The sequence below is a fragment of the Scomber japonicus genome, chromosome 8 (genome assembly GCF_027409825.1).
Source record: "Scomber japonicus isolate fScoJap1 chromosome 8, fScoJap1.pri, whole genome shotgun sequence".
In the NCBI taxonomy this organism is placed as follows: domain Eukaryota; kingdom Metazoa; phylum Chordata; class Actinopteri; order Scombriformes; family Scombridae; genus Scomber; species Scomber japonicus.
This window is the reverse complement of record NC_070585.1, coordinates 9,141,487-9,158,757: the sequence shown is the minus strand read 5'-3', so window position 1 is coordinate 9,158,757 and position 17,271 is coordinate 9,141,487. Positions and strand designations below refer to the sequence as shown.

The window sequence follows — 17,271 nt, the reverse complement described above, 5'->3', positions numbered from 1 at the left end:
CTTTACCCCCCCACTCCCTCAATACCCCTTTTTCCCCCCTCTGTGTCTTGTTTTCCCTCCATCAGGTGTCCCAATGACTATACGGGGGACCGCTGTCAAAACTCCGTCATGGACAGTTTCTACAGTATGTCCATTTGCTCTTGTCTGTCTCCTTCCCACTGAGATGCTGCATGCTACATCGGAGGGGTTGGATGGAGGGACCACTGTGTGTGTGTGTGTGTGTGAATGTGTGTTTGCGAACCTGACGTTATGTCTCATGTAAGTTAATATGTGTGTGTGTGTGTGTGGGAGTGTGCATGTGTCCACCCCTTCCTCTCCCTGTCTCCCCTGGTTCCTCTGTGGTGCTCCTCTGGTCAGCAGAAACAACCAATCTATATATTATTTTTATTTTTTTACACATAAGATATTTTTGACACTAATTGATCTACTTGAAATTTTTTTTTTTTTTTTTTTTTTTTAGAGTGCATTATATACTGGACACTTGACCCAGAAAAAGCTGCAATGTTTTCCATTGTGTCTGACATTTTAGATATCTAGGAAATCAGTCATATTTTTGTGTCGCAGCTCGATCCAGAGAGAACTGCACGAAAAGAAACAGAGGAGACAGAGAATGAACACAATGAGCAATACAGGAAGCTGAAGTTGTATGCTTTTATTGGAACACTGTCACCTTTCTTTGTAGATGGTCCATTGGTGCTGCTTAGTTTAAACATCTGAAAGCGAACAAGGCAAAACTACCTATACAGAAAATATTAAATACGAGGTTATACGTTCTTACTCTTTGCTGTGCCCTTTTAAACAAAGAGGGAAATCTTTTATTGATCGAACCCACCAGTTTGTCAAATAGGAGCAGGACTGACAATTGAACTCTTTAGGTGGAGAACAATATAAGTCCTTCTGACATGATTTTGAACAGCCGCCAGTCATTACTGGAAGCTACAGTTTGTCCAAAATCCAAATAATTTGGCAAGTGGATGAGAATAAGATTGAGAGTTAAAATATGTTCAACATTTCAAAGTCAGGTAATGAGACTTGAAACATTGCTTGTTATTCACCAGAGGGGCCAGACCCTTTATGATATTATATACCCATTTAAGTTTGTATTTGAGTCCTGGAGTGTTGTTTTCACTCTGAGCATCCATGGGTCATCTGATGATTTATCTCATTATGGCATGTGGCTAAAAATGCTGCTTGAAATGTTTTAAGATTGACTTCTTTATGTTCAGAAATGTTGGCCCTTTTTTGCTTCTCATCACAGTGGTATTGAATTAAAGGAATAGTTTGATCTTTTAGGACTATTAACTTTCACGATGAGAGAAGATCGATACCACCCTCATGGCTGCACTCTAAATATGAAGCCGGAGCCAAGAGATGGTTAGCTTTGCATTAGCATTAGGCTCATATGTGAACACCTAAAACTCAAATTTCTGGTGAGCACAGATGAAAAAAACGGCCTTCTGTTGTGAAACTGTGCACATACATCATTCTGCACAGTGAAGCTTTAAAAAATCACAATAAGAAAAACAGAACCTTTAAATGCAGGGAGACTTTAAGTGTAAAAACTGTCTTCCTCTCATGTTAGTGTGATGTTATGAAGCATCCAATGGTTCTAGTAGGTACATTTAAAACTTTGGACAGAGCCAAGCCTAACTATTCCCCCTTGTCATTGTGCTAAGCTAAGCTACCATCTCCTGACTCTAGCTTCATATTTAGCGCACAGACATGTATAAATTAAATTTCCCAAAATGTCAAACTATTCCTTTAAATCATTGGAACAGTAATGGGTCATGTTATGTGGCTCGCCTGTGATTGCATGGTCAGTGACACTGGATCACACGTGTATTGGAACCAATGAGATTGCACGACATATGCATAAAAATGAAGAACAACACAGGAGAGTCAATGATTCCTGTAAATGTGGCTACTTATATCTCTATCTGATATGAGTAGTTCCTACCAAGCAATCACAGGAAGATATAGTAGCAGAAATGCAATACCCTCTTTTTCTTGTTTCCAGGAGTTAAATTAAATATTGTTGCAATGTTGTCTTGCTTTGCTGTTTCTCTGTTGTGGAAGTTTCCACACTGAAAAATGTGTACTGAAAACAGGTTTCCATCATGAAATATCATTAGTAATGTCTACTTATTTTTTGACCCCATCATCAAGCCTGTGTACATGCTGAAATCTGTCTGTGTGACGTTGTGTTTTTTATTTTATTTTATTTATTTTTTTGCATCGTGATGCTTTCTCAGTCAGTCGAAGGAAACACCTTCTTCTGCTTTAAGTCCGTGTTGATTTGTGACTGCCTGCTTTTTTTTTCCTAGTGCTGTGATCATAAAGCACTGTCATAATGTAGAGCAGCTAAGGTTAGGGTGGACAGGAGAGGGGCTGATTTTTCATACTCTCTCTTTATGGCCAGTAATGCATGCAATGCTGAGATGATCTCTCTGTAAATCATATGAAAGGTTATAATAGCTTTACCCAGCAGTAGTGGGACAAAGTGCTATAGAAGAGATACGCTGTAATCAATACGAAGGCACACAGTTGATATTAGTCAAACAAGTTACAGCACCCACCCCCCATTTGCTGTGCCAGCCTCATCGACTGTACTGTGTTTTTATGTTGGACAGTAACTCACTGCTTTTTTATCTTATGTTTTCTTGTTTTTTTTCCCCTTTTAGTCTTATTTTTCTTTGTTTTTTGTGTTTCTGTCCGATGTTGTTTACTCCAGAAATGAGGTCTAGTAAATATAGCAGTAAGTGATGTGGCTTCTTGTCTTGCTGTCTTTGTCCGTCTGTCTCTGTCTCTGCATGCCTTTTTCCTGCCTGCTGGCTTCTCTTTCCTTCTGCCTTCGGTTCATTTTCTTCCCTTCACTTTTGATTTCTGTTTAGTTCTGTTCTGTTCTTTTTTTTTCTCTTTTCTTTTCTTTTTTTTCCTGTCATTTCTGGGGGTCACAGAGCTGAGGCTGTCTGAGTTGTCTGTCTGTTACTGGACGGTACACGTGTCAATCATTATGACTGACTGAGATTTCCACAGCGCTAATTAACTAACATCCTGGTTCAAGCATATGCAGGAAAACTATATACAGCAGATCTGCTCCAAAGTGGACATTACATCTGACCCTATCTGTCTCTTTCCTTTTACCACGACAACTTTCTGCGCTGGCAGAGCTTCTCAGAATTGAATTTATGGGTATGGAACGTTATTATTCATTTTGCTGTGCTTAAAAGGGTTTTGCCAAGATCCTCTCACAGTCACACATTATTGTGCCATCTCCTTTCTAAAACCAACAACTGGGTCTCTCTCAACCTGTCCCTCTTTTTTCTCCTGCCCACTAACCTGGTTTGAAGACATGTAACCTCCCCTCTCTGCATGCACTCTTCTCGCAGTCTGACTAATTTGGAAAAGTAGAGATTAGAGAAAGAGACGAAAATAATTGGAAAAGGATACAGAGGTAACGGGCTTTCATATAAATCAGAGTTGAATTTAACTGGACACCATAACACTACCTTCTTGTCCAAAAAAATCTGAGAATATTCCACATCATCAATAAATACAAGTATCAGGCTCGTCCTCTGGGCTTTGGCAATGTGAATATTGGCTTCAGCAGCCTGTCGAATAAAAAACATGCAAGCTGCAAGTATTTTAATCGCAAAGCGTTGCCAAAAGCAAGCACAAGGCCCGAACACATAGTCTGTCCTTATTATTCTGCCCTTGATTGACTCAGTGTCAGAGCCAAGAGCTCACCTGTCCTAAATCAGGATTGCTGTTGGCTCCACTGTGCCAGCGAGCTCGCCTTCCCATTTCCCCTTCTCCTCTCTGTATCAGTACCCTGTGACACACACACAATGCCGGGCCAAGGCTCTCGTAGGCTTGTCAATCCCTACAGAGGCCCTTTATTTAGAAACTCTCCCCCTCCCTCCCTCCCCCCCTTTCCCTTCAGTGGCGTGTCTAGAGCTTTTTTAGGGAGGAGAGAAGGGGAAAGCTGAGGTGATGAATTAGGTAATGGGGACAGTTTCTGATTTACCTCCTTTGTTTCCAACCAATCAGAAATTGCAGAAATCTTATCACTAAATTCAGCTTTCTGATGATAAATAGAAAGAAAAATTTCAACTGTGGGTGCCACAGCGGTCAGTTTCAACTCAAACCGAGAAGAAACACTTAAACAATACATTAGATATTTGTGTTTCAGACAGTAAATGACATTGAAAAGCTGTTTTTATCCTGCAGGCCCGTCAAATCAGCTGTGACTAACAATCCAAAGGCTTTTATAATCCAGTTTTCTTTGATTGGGGGCGAGGGGGGGGACAAAGTCAGGCCAGGCTTTAGTTTCTGGGGACCAGTTTCTCCCCGGGCCTTTCTCCTGGACACGCCCCTACCCCCCTATCAGCCCCCTTCTACATGTCTACATGCCCCCCCCCACCTGACTGCTACTCCTTCCTTTCCCACTTTGCTTTTCCCCCTTTTAATCTCTACCCCGTCCCCTCATGTTCTATTGTGTTTGTCGCTCCCCCTGTCATTGTGTCGTTGCGCTTGCCGTTCTGACACAGAGTGTTATGCCACAGCAGGCCCAGAAATCTGAATTAACCTAGATGTAACCACAATTGAGTAGTATTCACATACCATCACCACAAACCTGTTAAATCTTAATGTATTACAGGATAATGTGATCCAAATTAGTTTAGAGATAGCAAACTCAACCCTGTCACCAACATGTCTCGCAAATGTCTCAGAAATGTTGTGTGGAGAATTGAATGTGAGCAAACAGCAAAAAGTTAAACAAAAAAGGCTAAATGCTTCTTTTAATCATGTCATGATATCATTTTAGGTCAACTGTAACTTTACAAGGGAAAATGTCTTTGATGGTTGATGACACAGTAGATGATCTGTAGCCGAAACAGTCTCAGACATTATTACATAAAATCAATAGTGAACTCTGGAACAGCAGTTGCATGTTATAATACATTTTAATACTACTTTTAATAACAACTTTAAAAGAATGAATACCATAATACCATGGATGTTACTACACTATTTCCACTTGTTTTTCAAGCAAATAACTTAGTTAATGGTTTCATTTTTACAGGTGTAACAACTTTGATTTCAATTAAAGTTCAAGGAAGCTTTAGAAAGATTAGACTGTGATTACTACAATATCATTTAACTTGATTAGAGCAATGCTTCCTTTTATTAAAACTTTGCTCATAGTAGTCAATATTATGTATACTTCCCAAAATCATGAATTGCAAATTTGCCCTAAAGTGTTTTACAATCTGTGCAGCAAATGACCAATATCATCTATCCGGAGACAAATTCCTCAAAGTTGACAATAAAAAGAAAGATAGAATTGTAAAGATTGAAATTGATAGCATGCAAAAAAAAATTAAAATATAGATAGTTGCAGCATATTTATTTCTTCGAGAATACCAAACTTTTAATCTTAACCCTTCAGCCATTGTGGTATGAACACTTTGAACAAATAATGCTTTTTTTGTTTTTCATTGTGAAGACTTTTTTTTACTCCATTCATTCAGGCATGCATTCAGATCCCTTTCCAGTACCATCTGTGGCATTACATCCCCATGGCCATTGTAAATACACTTGTTTAGGATCAGCAGGCTGTAGGTTAACACTCTATGCTTGTCATCGTAATATTTACAGTATTGTAGATCAACTCCTATTGAAGTAGCACTGTCTGACTGTAGTATAGTTAAAAGTGAAAGTCATGTGACATGATAGAGTTGATTCACAGACAGCACAGGGGATAAGATGGCAGCAGATAATACTGATAAAACTGTTTCTGTAGTCATCATCAATGGAGTAGCGCTCATGCTGTGTGTGTGTGTGTGTGTGTGTGTGTGTGTTTTGTGTGTATTGTGCACCTGATTCCTGTATGTCTGTGTGTGTGTGTGTGTGTGTGTGTGTGTGGATTTGTATGTGCGTGTGCTTCTGTCCACAGAGGCTGAGGAGCTCTACCAGAGGCGTGTGCTGACGATCACAGGCATCTGCGTGGCGTTGTTGGTGGTTGGCATCGTTTGTGTGGTGGCCTACTGCAAAACCCAGTATGTGTCTCTGATGGAAAAATGCATGACTCCTCATTTATGAAAGGCTTTAAACATTCAAATTAATTTACTGTAAGAAAAAAATAGTAATGAGCTGCTTAATCCCATGCTGTAGAGCAGTGGTGGTAGAAGTTTTCAGATCTTTTTCTTCAGTAAAAATCTAAAAATACTTCATTGCAAGTAAAAAAATCTGTATTTAAAATTCAACTTAAAGATCTTCTTTGGACATGTTTAAAGCTGTAAAATACTCTACTTTCAATAATAATTTGTGTCTGGTGTGTTTTTCCACAAAAAAAGTTCAATTACGTCTCTTTCTTCCATATTTAAAAAAATCAGTTTGTGCACTGGAGTTTGAAAGTTCCCACATCACACTTGTGCAAATTGAACATCGGGCCACTACTGGCTGCAAAACTAGTTGTTATTCATAAATCCTGTTTTCAGGCTGCCCTATAAATTAAGATTTTCATTGAGCAAAGAGAAACTTTCCACTTTTAGGAGAAAATTATGGAAAGAGGCAACATAAGAAACTAGAAGAAAAACACATTTTTTGATTGGAGTACAAAAGTATTATGAATGAAAAATATTCAAGGTATCAAAAGTACAAGTAATAGTTCTACAGAAAAATGCTTGGTGTCTGATATATTATTTATATGACTTTATGATGTGATTATTAGACTGTGTCCATTGTGTATGTAGCATGTACATAGCATTTTACTGCTGATGTGGAGCCAGTTTAAACTATTTAATGCAAAAGTAGGTAGTCGAGTCAAGTTGTTCCTAAACGTATGGATCAGACCCCCCCCCCCCCCCCCAAAAAACAGTCACAAGATAAATCTGAAGGACCATGAGATGATAGATGGTGTTGTTGACTTTTTGGACTACAATTGAATCTTTATTCTGAGAAGTTTAAAGGGGTAATGTCTCAGGTGGAAATGCTAACAACCATTAGGTGAAAAGTGATAAGAGGCCCCACAGATTTTTTGTGAGAGGTCACCCAAAAAAGTTGAAACCACCACTAGCAAGTATACCTGCCTCAAAATTATACCTGTACAGTGTTTAGTTTCTGTCACCTACAGCGGAAGAGTGAAAAAACTCTACCTCCATACTCTTAGCTAAAAGCTTCTTATTTGTTTGTCACATTGGCAGCATTAATTCATGTCAAATACCCAATCACAAAAAATTGGTCGAGGCTTTCTCTTATTAATTAAACCCAGCTGCTGATCATGGTGTAATTTTTTATGATCTGAAATTTTGCTGGAGCTCCAATAGAGACTTAATAGCATTGCTGCAACTGTTAAATGACCATATGATCATTGTTGTGCTAGCAAAGGAAGTAAAGAAAGACAATGGATACAGATTGGCTGGATTTTTAAAGAGCAATAGTAGCAAAAAGATATTAGTCACTGTCTCTTAGATCACTTATTGTTTCTTCATTATCACCGACCCTCCAGAAAGCAGAGGAAGAAGATGCCCAACCGCATGCTGGCAAACGGGCCCAACCACCTTGGGCCCGGACCCGAGGAGATTCCCATGGTTGACGTGAGTCCAAACAGTAGAAATGCACAGCAGAGGCAGGTTCATGTGATCCTGATGTCTGAATGAACCAAGAGACATGTTGAGGTCACCTCCAGACAACCTTGCACCTTATCTTGACTACTGTTTCTCAGAGGCTGCTCTTAAGGCAGAAATAAATAAGTAACCACAGTTTTTAAAAAGTCCAACAATTAACTGGCTGACTGAATGTTAAAGTGAGGGAAAGTTACAGTAAAAGGCAAGAGGGATGTGATATGTCATAATGTTAGCTTTTTATTGTTTTAACAAACAAAAAAGACGCACAGAAGTCACGATTTGTAACCTCTGGTCTGACTTGGCTTTCTGATCAAAGTGCACAGCCTCTGCTGAAATATAGCCTGATATATCAGAGCTTTAATTAAATATAACCACCCTATAAATAGGTTTTCGGTGTCAAAATGTTCAGAATACCCTCAGATATTCATTAATGCTAAAGTAGGAACAGAAGAAGAAAAATACTGTAGAACTAGATTTCATCTTCACCAGAGAAAACCACACTGGTTCATGTATCCTTATGTGAGGTGGGATCACCCTGATGAAACCTCAGATTTAAATTTAAAAAGGTTTCTTTAGCCTCCCAAACTGTAAATAAAACTGTGATTCAGCAACAACACTGAGAAATATCGTGGCACATAACTGACAGACCTTAAAGAGAGGGCAGAATACACCTACACTCCTGTTTGAGACACAATGGGCATGAGTCAGCATAATATCAACCATGAAAACTGTGAAAGGAGAGAAGTGATAAGGAGTTACAACACATATGTACAGAAGAATATCCTCATAGTCAGTTTAGATTTATGTATAATTGAAATTTTGTTATTTTAAAAATGAGAGCATAGCAAAAGTATTGAAATGTGTGTATGAATGTGTGTGTGTGTGTGCGTGTGTGCGTGTGTGTGTGTGTGTGTTTTGCAGTACATCTCCAAGAGTGTCCCTACGACAGAGTGTGTGATCAGCCATGGAGCTGAGGGTGCAGGCAACTACGCAGAAAGCAGAATGTCTACCCGCTCCCACCACTCTACCACTGCCTCACATGCTTCCAGGTAGACCTAACACATACATATATGTGCAAATTGGCATGTATGCATATGCAAACACTGGAAGTCCTATAGTTCTTATTTTTTCTTTCTACAAGATCTTACAGGATGGGTTGTCAGCAGTTTTCACAGTTAATTTTAAGCTTTTGAATGTAATTCTTGAATGCTTTCACAGCACATATGAGATTCTGTTCAATCCAATAGAAACAGGGACGATCATATAAAATGAAAACTATCTGTGTGATTAAATACAACTAGAGCCAAGTAAGAAGGTGTTTTTATTATTTGGGTAAACTAATGCTTTAATACAACTTTTCCAAAACCTTCCAGTGAGGTGAGGTGATTTCACTTGATACAACTTGTTTAAATTCTTAATTTACAGAAGTGCATCACTATAAAGATAATATCAGATGAGTCAAGAGGAGAAAAAGTCACCTTGAAAACTCACCACAGTGGCAGATTTGTCATTCACATAACAAAATATAACAATTTAAAGATGCATTACCCAAATTTTCACAACTGGAGGGTAGAATATTGACTTTACAAACTTATTGCAGTGAGTCCATAAGGTTTCTATAGCTGACACGTTAGCCAAACACTTGCACAACTTTACGAATGCACACAGAGCAACATGGCTAAGTCCAACTGGGATGTCCAGCATCTACAGTATGTCTGATTTTCTTCACCAACCACTTCTTTGCTTTATCTCCTCACCATTTCCTGCTGGACAGGAAGTGTAGCAGTATAGCAGTTAGTTGTTGATTGTAAGTATGATAGTACTAAAAGCTCGTCCACATTACTTAAAGTAATTTGATGCTTTATCAAAATGTAGCGATGTTATCAAGTTGCAATTCAACACACCTGTGCTCTCTGCCTTAAATTTAAAATTTGTAAACCTCAGTGCTTGGAACTCATTCACATCATTTATAAAGTAACTTGAGGACAGGGATTGCTGCGGCACTAAAAACAGAAGAAACAGTAGAAACACTGAACTTTATAATGACATTGATGAAACTGTATTTAATGTGGATGGTCACGTAATGGCTGGTACCCCAACTGGTTAGTATCAGTTCCAATACCGATCCAGCATATTGGATCGATGTATCCCTATTAAAATCAGTTGATTGTGCTTTAAGTCTCTTTAATAGACATTGATATAAAGTTGTTTTTTGGTACTTTATTCCCTTTACCCAGTCTCTGAATCCTCCTGCCTCCTCAGTGTTGTTGTAACCTTTTAAACTTGTTCTGCTAACACCCACACCTGCAGACACGAGGAGCAGACGTGGAGCATGGAGCGAACAGAGAGTATGAACTCAGACTGTCAGTCGGGTGGGCTGTCCAGCTCTGTGGGAACCAGTAAGTGCAGCAGTCCAGCATGTATGGCAAGGAGGGCTCACTGGGGCTGTACGGACATGTCCGGACCAGGAATGCAGTACGGGGATTCCTATGACTCGTTAAGAGACTCACCTCACAGTGACAGGTAGGAAAGGTGGTAATGTGTGTTTGTGGTGATGGTAATGATTTTGAGTGTTAGTTCTACCTGTCTGTCTTTATTCTTGAGTCTACCACACTTTGGCTTTTTTGTTTTTGACACACCAGGCCGATGTGCTCTTTGGTGACCCCAAGTGGCAGAAAAAGTTTACTGCTGTAAATTTGATCAATGTGTGAAGGACTTCATTACCCAGATACTGTATATTGTAATGTGACTTCATAATGTAAATCAGTGTTATCCGCGTACCTGAATTTATCGTCACATTTAGTGGTAATCCAGGTATAAAAACATATTTTTTCTCTGTCTGAACAGTGCTAACCTATTTATAGTGATATATTGGATCTTTTATTGCAAAAGAAAAATCCACTCCACACTTCATACTAGGGTCTGACACAGCGATGCTTGGTTAATGACATAACTAACATACTGATATTAAGCAGGTATAATGTAAACCATGTTTAGCATCTGAGTTGTGCAGATTTGCTAATTAGCACAAAACACAAAGTACAGCTGAGGCTGAAGGGAATGTTTTGCAGGAATTTATTCATAAATGAAATAGTTGTTGGGATATTTCATACTGGACCTAAGTGGTGGACCAACAGACAACAGAATTACATTGCCATCCCATAAGCCATCCTGCTAGCGTGGCAAAAAACCTATCTTCAGGTGTTGCATATAAACTGTTTCATTTAGAAAGTGGTCTCGAGAGGTCATCTACTTTCTGTCTCCCCACTGCTTTTTACGTAGTTTTCAAACAAATTTAGTTGCTAGCTTCAATTTGCTAAAAAGTAGGTTTCGATAGGAAATTCATGATGAATTACAACTATTTTGGTGCCAAGTAAAATCACTTAAGACTAGAATCTGGGATCTGGAGTGTGGTGCAGCAGTCAGACTCATACACTCATTTGCAACAGACTGGTGGCACATGTGCAGTGATGTGTTTTTTAAATTCTTGGGAAAGACTGAGTGGGTGGTTGAGGTTGCTTAGCAGTTAGCCCTGTCAACTCATTTCAAAAAGGTCCTGCATGCCAAACCAAGCCAACAGGCTTCAGTGTTTCTGTTTGGAATTTGTTCTCTCTGTGTTTGTGTGGTTTTCCTTTGGGTGTCCTGGTTTCTTCCCACAGCTCAAACAGGTTTACCTTGTGAGGCAGCAGAATTTGCAAGATCACAACATCACAGGATTATGTGACAACATATCTTGTCTGGCCTCAAGTTATGTGCTTGGGTCCAAACCACCAGTGGTATGGACCAATCAGCGTCCTATGAGGATTCTTGTGTGATCTTGTGATTTCCCAAATCCAGCTGCCTCACAAGGTAAGACTGTGATAAACAGTGATATGATTCATCTGGTCACCTGCCAAGTATTTTTGAGAGTGCCTTACCTTTCCAAACTGTTTCCAAGCAAAACTTCTCAAATTGATCTATGTAATAAACCATATGGTGTATTAGGATACATGCAGATCAGGTGGACTGGGAACACTTAACTGACCACAGATGTAAGTTTGGTTGTTTGTGTGTATGTGTTATTCCTGTGATTAAATAGTGACATGTCCAGGGTGTATGCCTCCTCCTTCCCAGTGCATGCTGGGATAGGTTTAAGTTCCTCAGTCCTTATAAGTTGCTTTGAAAATGGATAGATGGGATTGATATTGACTTGCTGCTGCTATCAATCCAAATCACAAAGCATCAGAGAGGTGTGTCTCCACTTTTCTACCCCCTTGATTTATTGTAAGGTCACTGGCAATAAAACTACTGTACCTCAGTGCCAAATCAAAATACGTATGAAATGTAGTTGTTGTTAAACAGTGATGAGTGAGCTTTTCCTTCAGACAGCTTGTTGCTACTTGAGCTGTTGATGCACCTGTTAAGTTTGTGTATTCTGTCAACCAGATGTGATTCTGTATTACAAATGTCGTGGACTTCCTAACTTCAGTACGTTTGTATGTCTCAAGTTTTTATTCAGATACTGTAATATTTTGCTGTTACCTTTCCTGTCCAGATATGTGTCTGCGCTGACCACGCCAGCGCGCCTGTCTCCGGTGGAGTTCCACTACCCCCCGCTGCCGCCCCAGGTACCCACCTTCCAGATCACTTCGCCCAACACAAGCCACGCCCTCTCCCTGCCCCCCGCCGCTGCCGCCTATCACAGAGAAGACGACCAGCCGTTGTTACGATGCCCTGATGTATGTACACAAATTTAGTACATACATACCAGGAACGGTCTTGTGATTGGAGCAACAGGGTGACACTGTGCCATGAGTTTACAGGATCAGACTGGTGATGTTCTGTATTTCTTTGATTGTCAATAAATCCCACCCAGGTATGTAAATGTTTCAAAGCAGGTTGTGAATATATACCAGTAAATAGTGTATTTTGGAGACTAATTTCAGCTGTGGATTACCTGAAGCTTGATGGTGTATATGGGATCTAATCACATAAACTACAGTGCCCATGTTCATGGTAATGAAGGAACATGTCACCCAGTTCAACAACATGACACATTCCTAGGTTTTTGATTTGTTTTTGGACAGCAATGAAGGTCGATGGCACAGAATAATAATAAGCTGTATATATTTAGCTACACAGACCATACTTGAAGAAGGATGAATTCATTGTTGCTTTTGGTCTTTTCATGGGATTTGTCACAACAAGAAAAGTTTAGAATATCACCAGACATATCCTTTGAACCTGATGGTCTATGTTCATGTGTTGGCATCCACTTTGCTGACGTTCCTTTGGGTAACCACTGACATACACTCATCGAGTTAAACTGAGTGATGTAGATTCTAAAAAATCCTCCACTGTTTTTTGTTTTTAGGATGGAAGTTTATACAGGCAGCCTCGGCGTCCACGGCGGCCGTACCTGACAGAGAGCACAGGAAGTCTACCATCCAGCCCCTACCGTCTCCCTGACGACGAGGCCTACGAAACCACCCAGGAGTACGCCTCTTCACGGGAACCCATCCGCAGTCGGCGTCGCCCACGCCGCAACCGCCTCAACGGACACATCTCTCAGCGGTCAGCGGGGCTTCGGGACTACAGCTCGCAGAGCTTCAGCCAGTCAGAGGAGGAAGAGGAAGAGGAGGAGGAAGAGGACACTCATGGGGAGAGTACACCTTTCCTTAGTATGCAGAACATGAACGTGGACCTGCCCTTAACCGTCCCGGGTTTCCGTTCGTCATCGGGTGCGGACACACGGACTCACCGCGGGCTGAGTCGGCCGGGGACGCGCAGCAACGGGCAGAGTCGCAGCTCCCAGTCGCAACGCTCCAAGGCTGACAACATGCCCCTTTAAGACTTAACCTCCCCCCAACACCCACCCATACACCCCTGCCACCCCCACCCCCTCCACCTCACACACTCCCCGTCCTCCTACACACAACCAGTGGACTAGAGACCTGCACCTAGGAGAAATATTTTTATTTTGTATAACAGACAGATATTCTAAACAAATGAAATATTTATTTTCATTTCAGCAAAAATTGTCTACTAGCTAACAGCAAAGACTTTTTTTATAACGGGGGGGAAATATTTATATGTAAAGTTTTTTGATTTACAGCATTATGAGAGATGAAAAAATAAGAGAATTACGTGCCAATTTTTTCACGAGTTAGATAAATAGAATAATATTGTGGTGCCTTTTGCTGTATGCTGAAGTCGGAGGTCCCATTGAGTTTTTGTAGCCTTTCTTATAAAGACTCCTCGTTTTTATAGAGACCAACCCTCTTCCTTCCTTTTGCTTTGGTTTTTTCTCTGATTTGGGATCTTCCTCTTTTTGAACTGTGATCTGATTATGTCATCATGCAATATTGATTCCTCCTGTGTAAAAGGTGTCTGTTTACATGAGTATGATCCACGCGATGCGCTCGTTTCACAGGGACATTAGTCACTGACGCAACCGGATGTGTAGGGTAGTTTTCTTGGATGATTTTTGGATGAATCTGTCCAGATAACACACATCGTTCTTTTATGTCCTCGTTCGCTGCCTGTCAGTCATTTGTTGTTATTTCTGTGAAAACAAGAGTGTTAGGGAGCTGTTGAGGGAAAGTGACCTCAGATTCCTGTGTAGGTGTTCAGGGTGCTGCCATGTGATTGGTGGTATTTGCAGTGTGTGCGTGTGTGTATGTGTGTGTGTGCCTGTATGCAGTCTGTACACCTCATGAAGCCTCATTTGGTTGGCGCCTCCGTTCACCTTCGAGGGTGTGGTCTCTTGTTTGACTGACATGCTCCTCCCACCAATCCTCACGCTGCCAGAAGCTCCATTGCACTGTAAGAACCTCCCTCCGTGAGCAGTCATTGGCCAGGGAGCTGCCGATCCAAACCGACCTAACCAATCCAGTTGTAATCCAGCCTGACTCTGGCCTCCCGTGGACTGCCCAGCCCGCCCGTTTCCTATGCCAGCAGCTTAGAGCCGCACTGTGTCTCAGGACTTCCCCATCACATCACAGCCAAAAGACTCAAGCAGAGAGAGCAAGTCATCTCAGTCACAGTTCAGTCCGCAGGCCAGATCCACATCCCCTCACTCTCCTTCCTGTCCGTCCGTCAGCTTTGTTGCGTTCACTCGTGGCCATGATTAAGGGAGTGTGGGTAAAAACTCTTGAAATCAGAAAGGAGAGTTTCAGTTGCTCTTTTTTTTTCTTTTTTTTTTACTTCAAAGGGTTGTGTGTACGTGTGTAAGTGGGCATGTGTGTAGTGTGTGGATCACAATGACGACGATGATGATGATGACAATGATGTTGAAAAATGATGTTGAGACCACATCTGTTCGCTCTGATGCAAGGGCGTAGCTAGGAAATCTGGGCCCCATGAGATGAAAACGATCTGGGTTCCCCCCATTCTTTTTTTTTGTACTAATATAATCCTACTGGAAACTGGAAACGGGCCCTCTCCAGCTGTGGGCCCCTAGAATTGTCACCACCTTTCACCCCACTAGCGATGGCACTGCTCTGATGGGGGGAGGGGGAGTGCTTGCATTAAGGGTGCAGGTTCCCACTGCTAGAGAGCGAGTTGTTGAGTCTGATTCTACTTTTTAATTTAGCTCACAGCCAAACAGCCGTGGTATATGATAATACTGATTACTGCATCCTTGATTTGCATTCCTATACTTTTATTGATTGAACTTACTTTGCTTGGTCATATTGACTGAATGATCTGTTACATGTCTGTCTCTGTCTGCCCCCACCACCTCGCATCGCCTCGTCCCCTCACCTTCATGTCTTTCTTACCCCCTTACCGACCTTCAGAAGCAACTAGCGTTGGATGAATCGAGGCCCCATCTCCTGACGAGTACATATTACTGAACAGCACACTAACAGTAGGCTGATCATGTCAGAAACTCCTCCACTTCAGATATATACATCGGGTTCAGAGACCCTTTCAAGTTCACTGAGGAAAATGATACTGTGTCAGATACAATATGTGTCCCTGTTAGAGTTAATTTTCAATATGTAGAGTTGTTTTCCGTTTGTTTTCTTTCGTTCACACAGGAGATGCATGGATCACAGATGTAGAGAGTATCTTAAAAATGAAGAGGAACCCCTCAGATTCAGGGGAATCATACTAGAATTATATAAAAACATTATTTGGGTTTGTGGCCCAAAGGTCTGGTTAGTTTTGTCTTACTATCACTGTAATCAATCTGGGATTTGCAATGTGGAAATACTGCAAGTGAGGGTAGTGTGCTTCTAGAGCTAGTTGAATTGTTAACACCCCCTGCCCTCTTTCTCCTCACCCCGCACTCCCCCCTGCCCTGTACATACACATACATACTGATATTATACACACCTCATACTTAATGAAGCACACACGAACACACACACACACACACAAACATGCACACACACAGACACGCACACACAAAGCCCTTCCATGTTTGTGTTTGTCAAGCAGTTTGCCTTTGTCTTTTTTACCTCCCGACTCCCCCCCCCAGCCCCCTCCCCCTCTCTCCCCCCTCTTTCTCCTCTTCTTCCTCCTCCTTCTCCTCTCCTCTCCTCTCACCCCCAAACCCCACCCCCTGCATGTCCTAGTGGTACTGGTAGTTGGGTGCATGGAAAAAGCAGCAAGCAAATCGTTTTTCCACTCGGTGAAAAAAATAAAAATGTGTCTTCATTTTAACATTCAGCAATAAATCCCCTTCTCTTCATGTTCATCATTCTTGGAATATGCTAGAAGATTTTTTGCAAGTTTTATCAAAAACATACTACTTGTAAAAGAAGAAAAATCCCAAACCACCCCTTCATATGAAAAATAAAACTTTATTCCTACCATTTTGAAACAGTCCTGTCATCTTTGTAGCAATTAAAACAGTTGTTACATATTTTGTGTTCTTTCTGAGAACTCTGATTCATTTATTTGTGCCTCTTTTTTTTGTGTTTTTTTTTTTGTTTGAGAAAGATGTCATGACAATCAAGAACGCAAAAATCAGAGCTGTTAAGGTAAGAATCAGAGATGCACATATATGACCACTAGATGGCAACATTTCTCTTGTCTATAGCTGGATGTGTCTGTAATTGAATGATGGTGACTTGTGTGTGCTAGTAACTGAAAACGATTATTTTACACAAAGAATATTACTTTTAATATTTCATGCTGCTTCAAATTGTTTATAGAGAATTCATTTTTTTGTATAATACTTTTATGTAATACTTTACAAAATGTTAAATAATGGCTAATTGTAGATGAATATAATAACTTTATTCAAACGGACACTTCAGCATGTTATAGCATATTAGTAAAGTGCAGGTGTTAATGATAATGTTAATTAAGGCTTCATTTTATTTAGCTTTACCACCTGCAGAGCCCTGATATTGTACACAGTGGCTCACTGGTGAACAACTGGGCCATAGTTGATGTTATTAGTTACAACAGGGCTTCTCCTGCTCAGACAAGCCAAAAAGTCTACACCTATAATCAATCTGTAATCTATGATAGTTCAATATTTTATGGATGTAAAAGGAAAACATTCAATTTAATGGACTGATTGGATTGAATAATGTGGGTTATTTTTGAGTGTTTTAGTTCTTCGCTGTTCTATACCTTGTGTCCGTCCAAACCTCCTCCCTCATCACACTAAAATGCACTATATGTGACTTATTTTGCACTTATT

At 40.6% G+C, this 17,271-nt stretch overlaps 1 protein-coding gene across 1 annotated transcript in view; it reads left to right on the top strand.

Moving 5' to 3' along the window:
• The window catches only part of nrg2b (neuregulin 2b), a 47,472-nt gene extending 34,011 nt beyond the window's left edge, over positions 1 to 13,461 (top strand). The window contains exons 5-12 of the mRNA XM_053323966.1: positions 66 to 124; positions 3,169 to 3,192; positions 5,960 to 6,062; positions 7,514 to 7,601; positions 8,553 to 8,680; positions 9,942 to 10,154; positions 12,166 to 12,349; positions 12,985 to 13,461. Coding sequence (XP_053179941.1) covers positions 66 to 124; positions 3,169 to 3,192; positions 5,960 to 6,062; positions 7,514 to 7,601; positions 8,553 to 8,680; positions 9,942 to 10,154; positions 12,166 to 12,349; positions 12,985 to 13,461 — 1,276 coding nt within the window. The remainder of the gene's footprint in view (positions 1 to 65; positions 125 to 3,168; positions 3,193 to 5,959; positions 6,063 to 7,513; positions 7,602 to 8,552; positions 8,681 to 9,941; positions 10,155 to 12,165; positions 12,350 to 12,984) is intronic.
• The last annotated feature ends 3,810 nt before the right edge of the window (positions 13,462 to 17,271 follow it).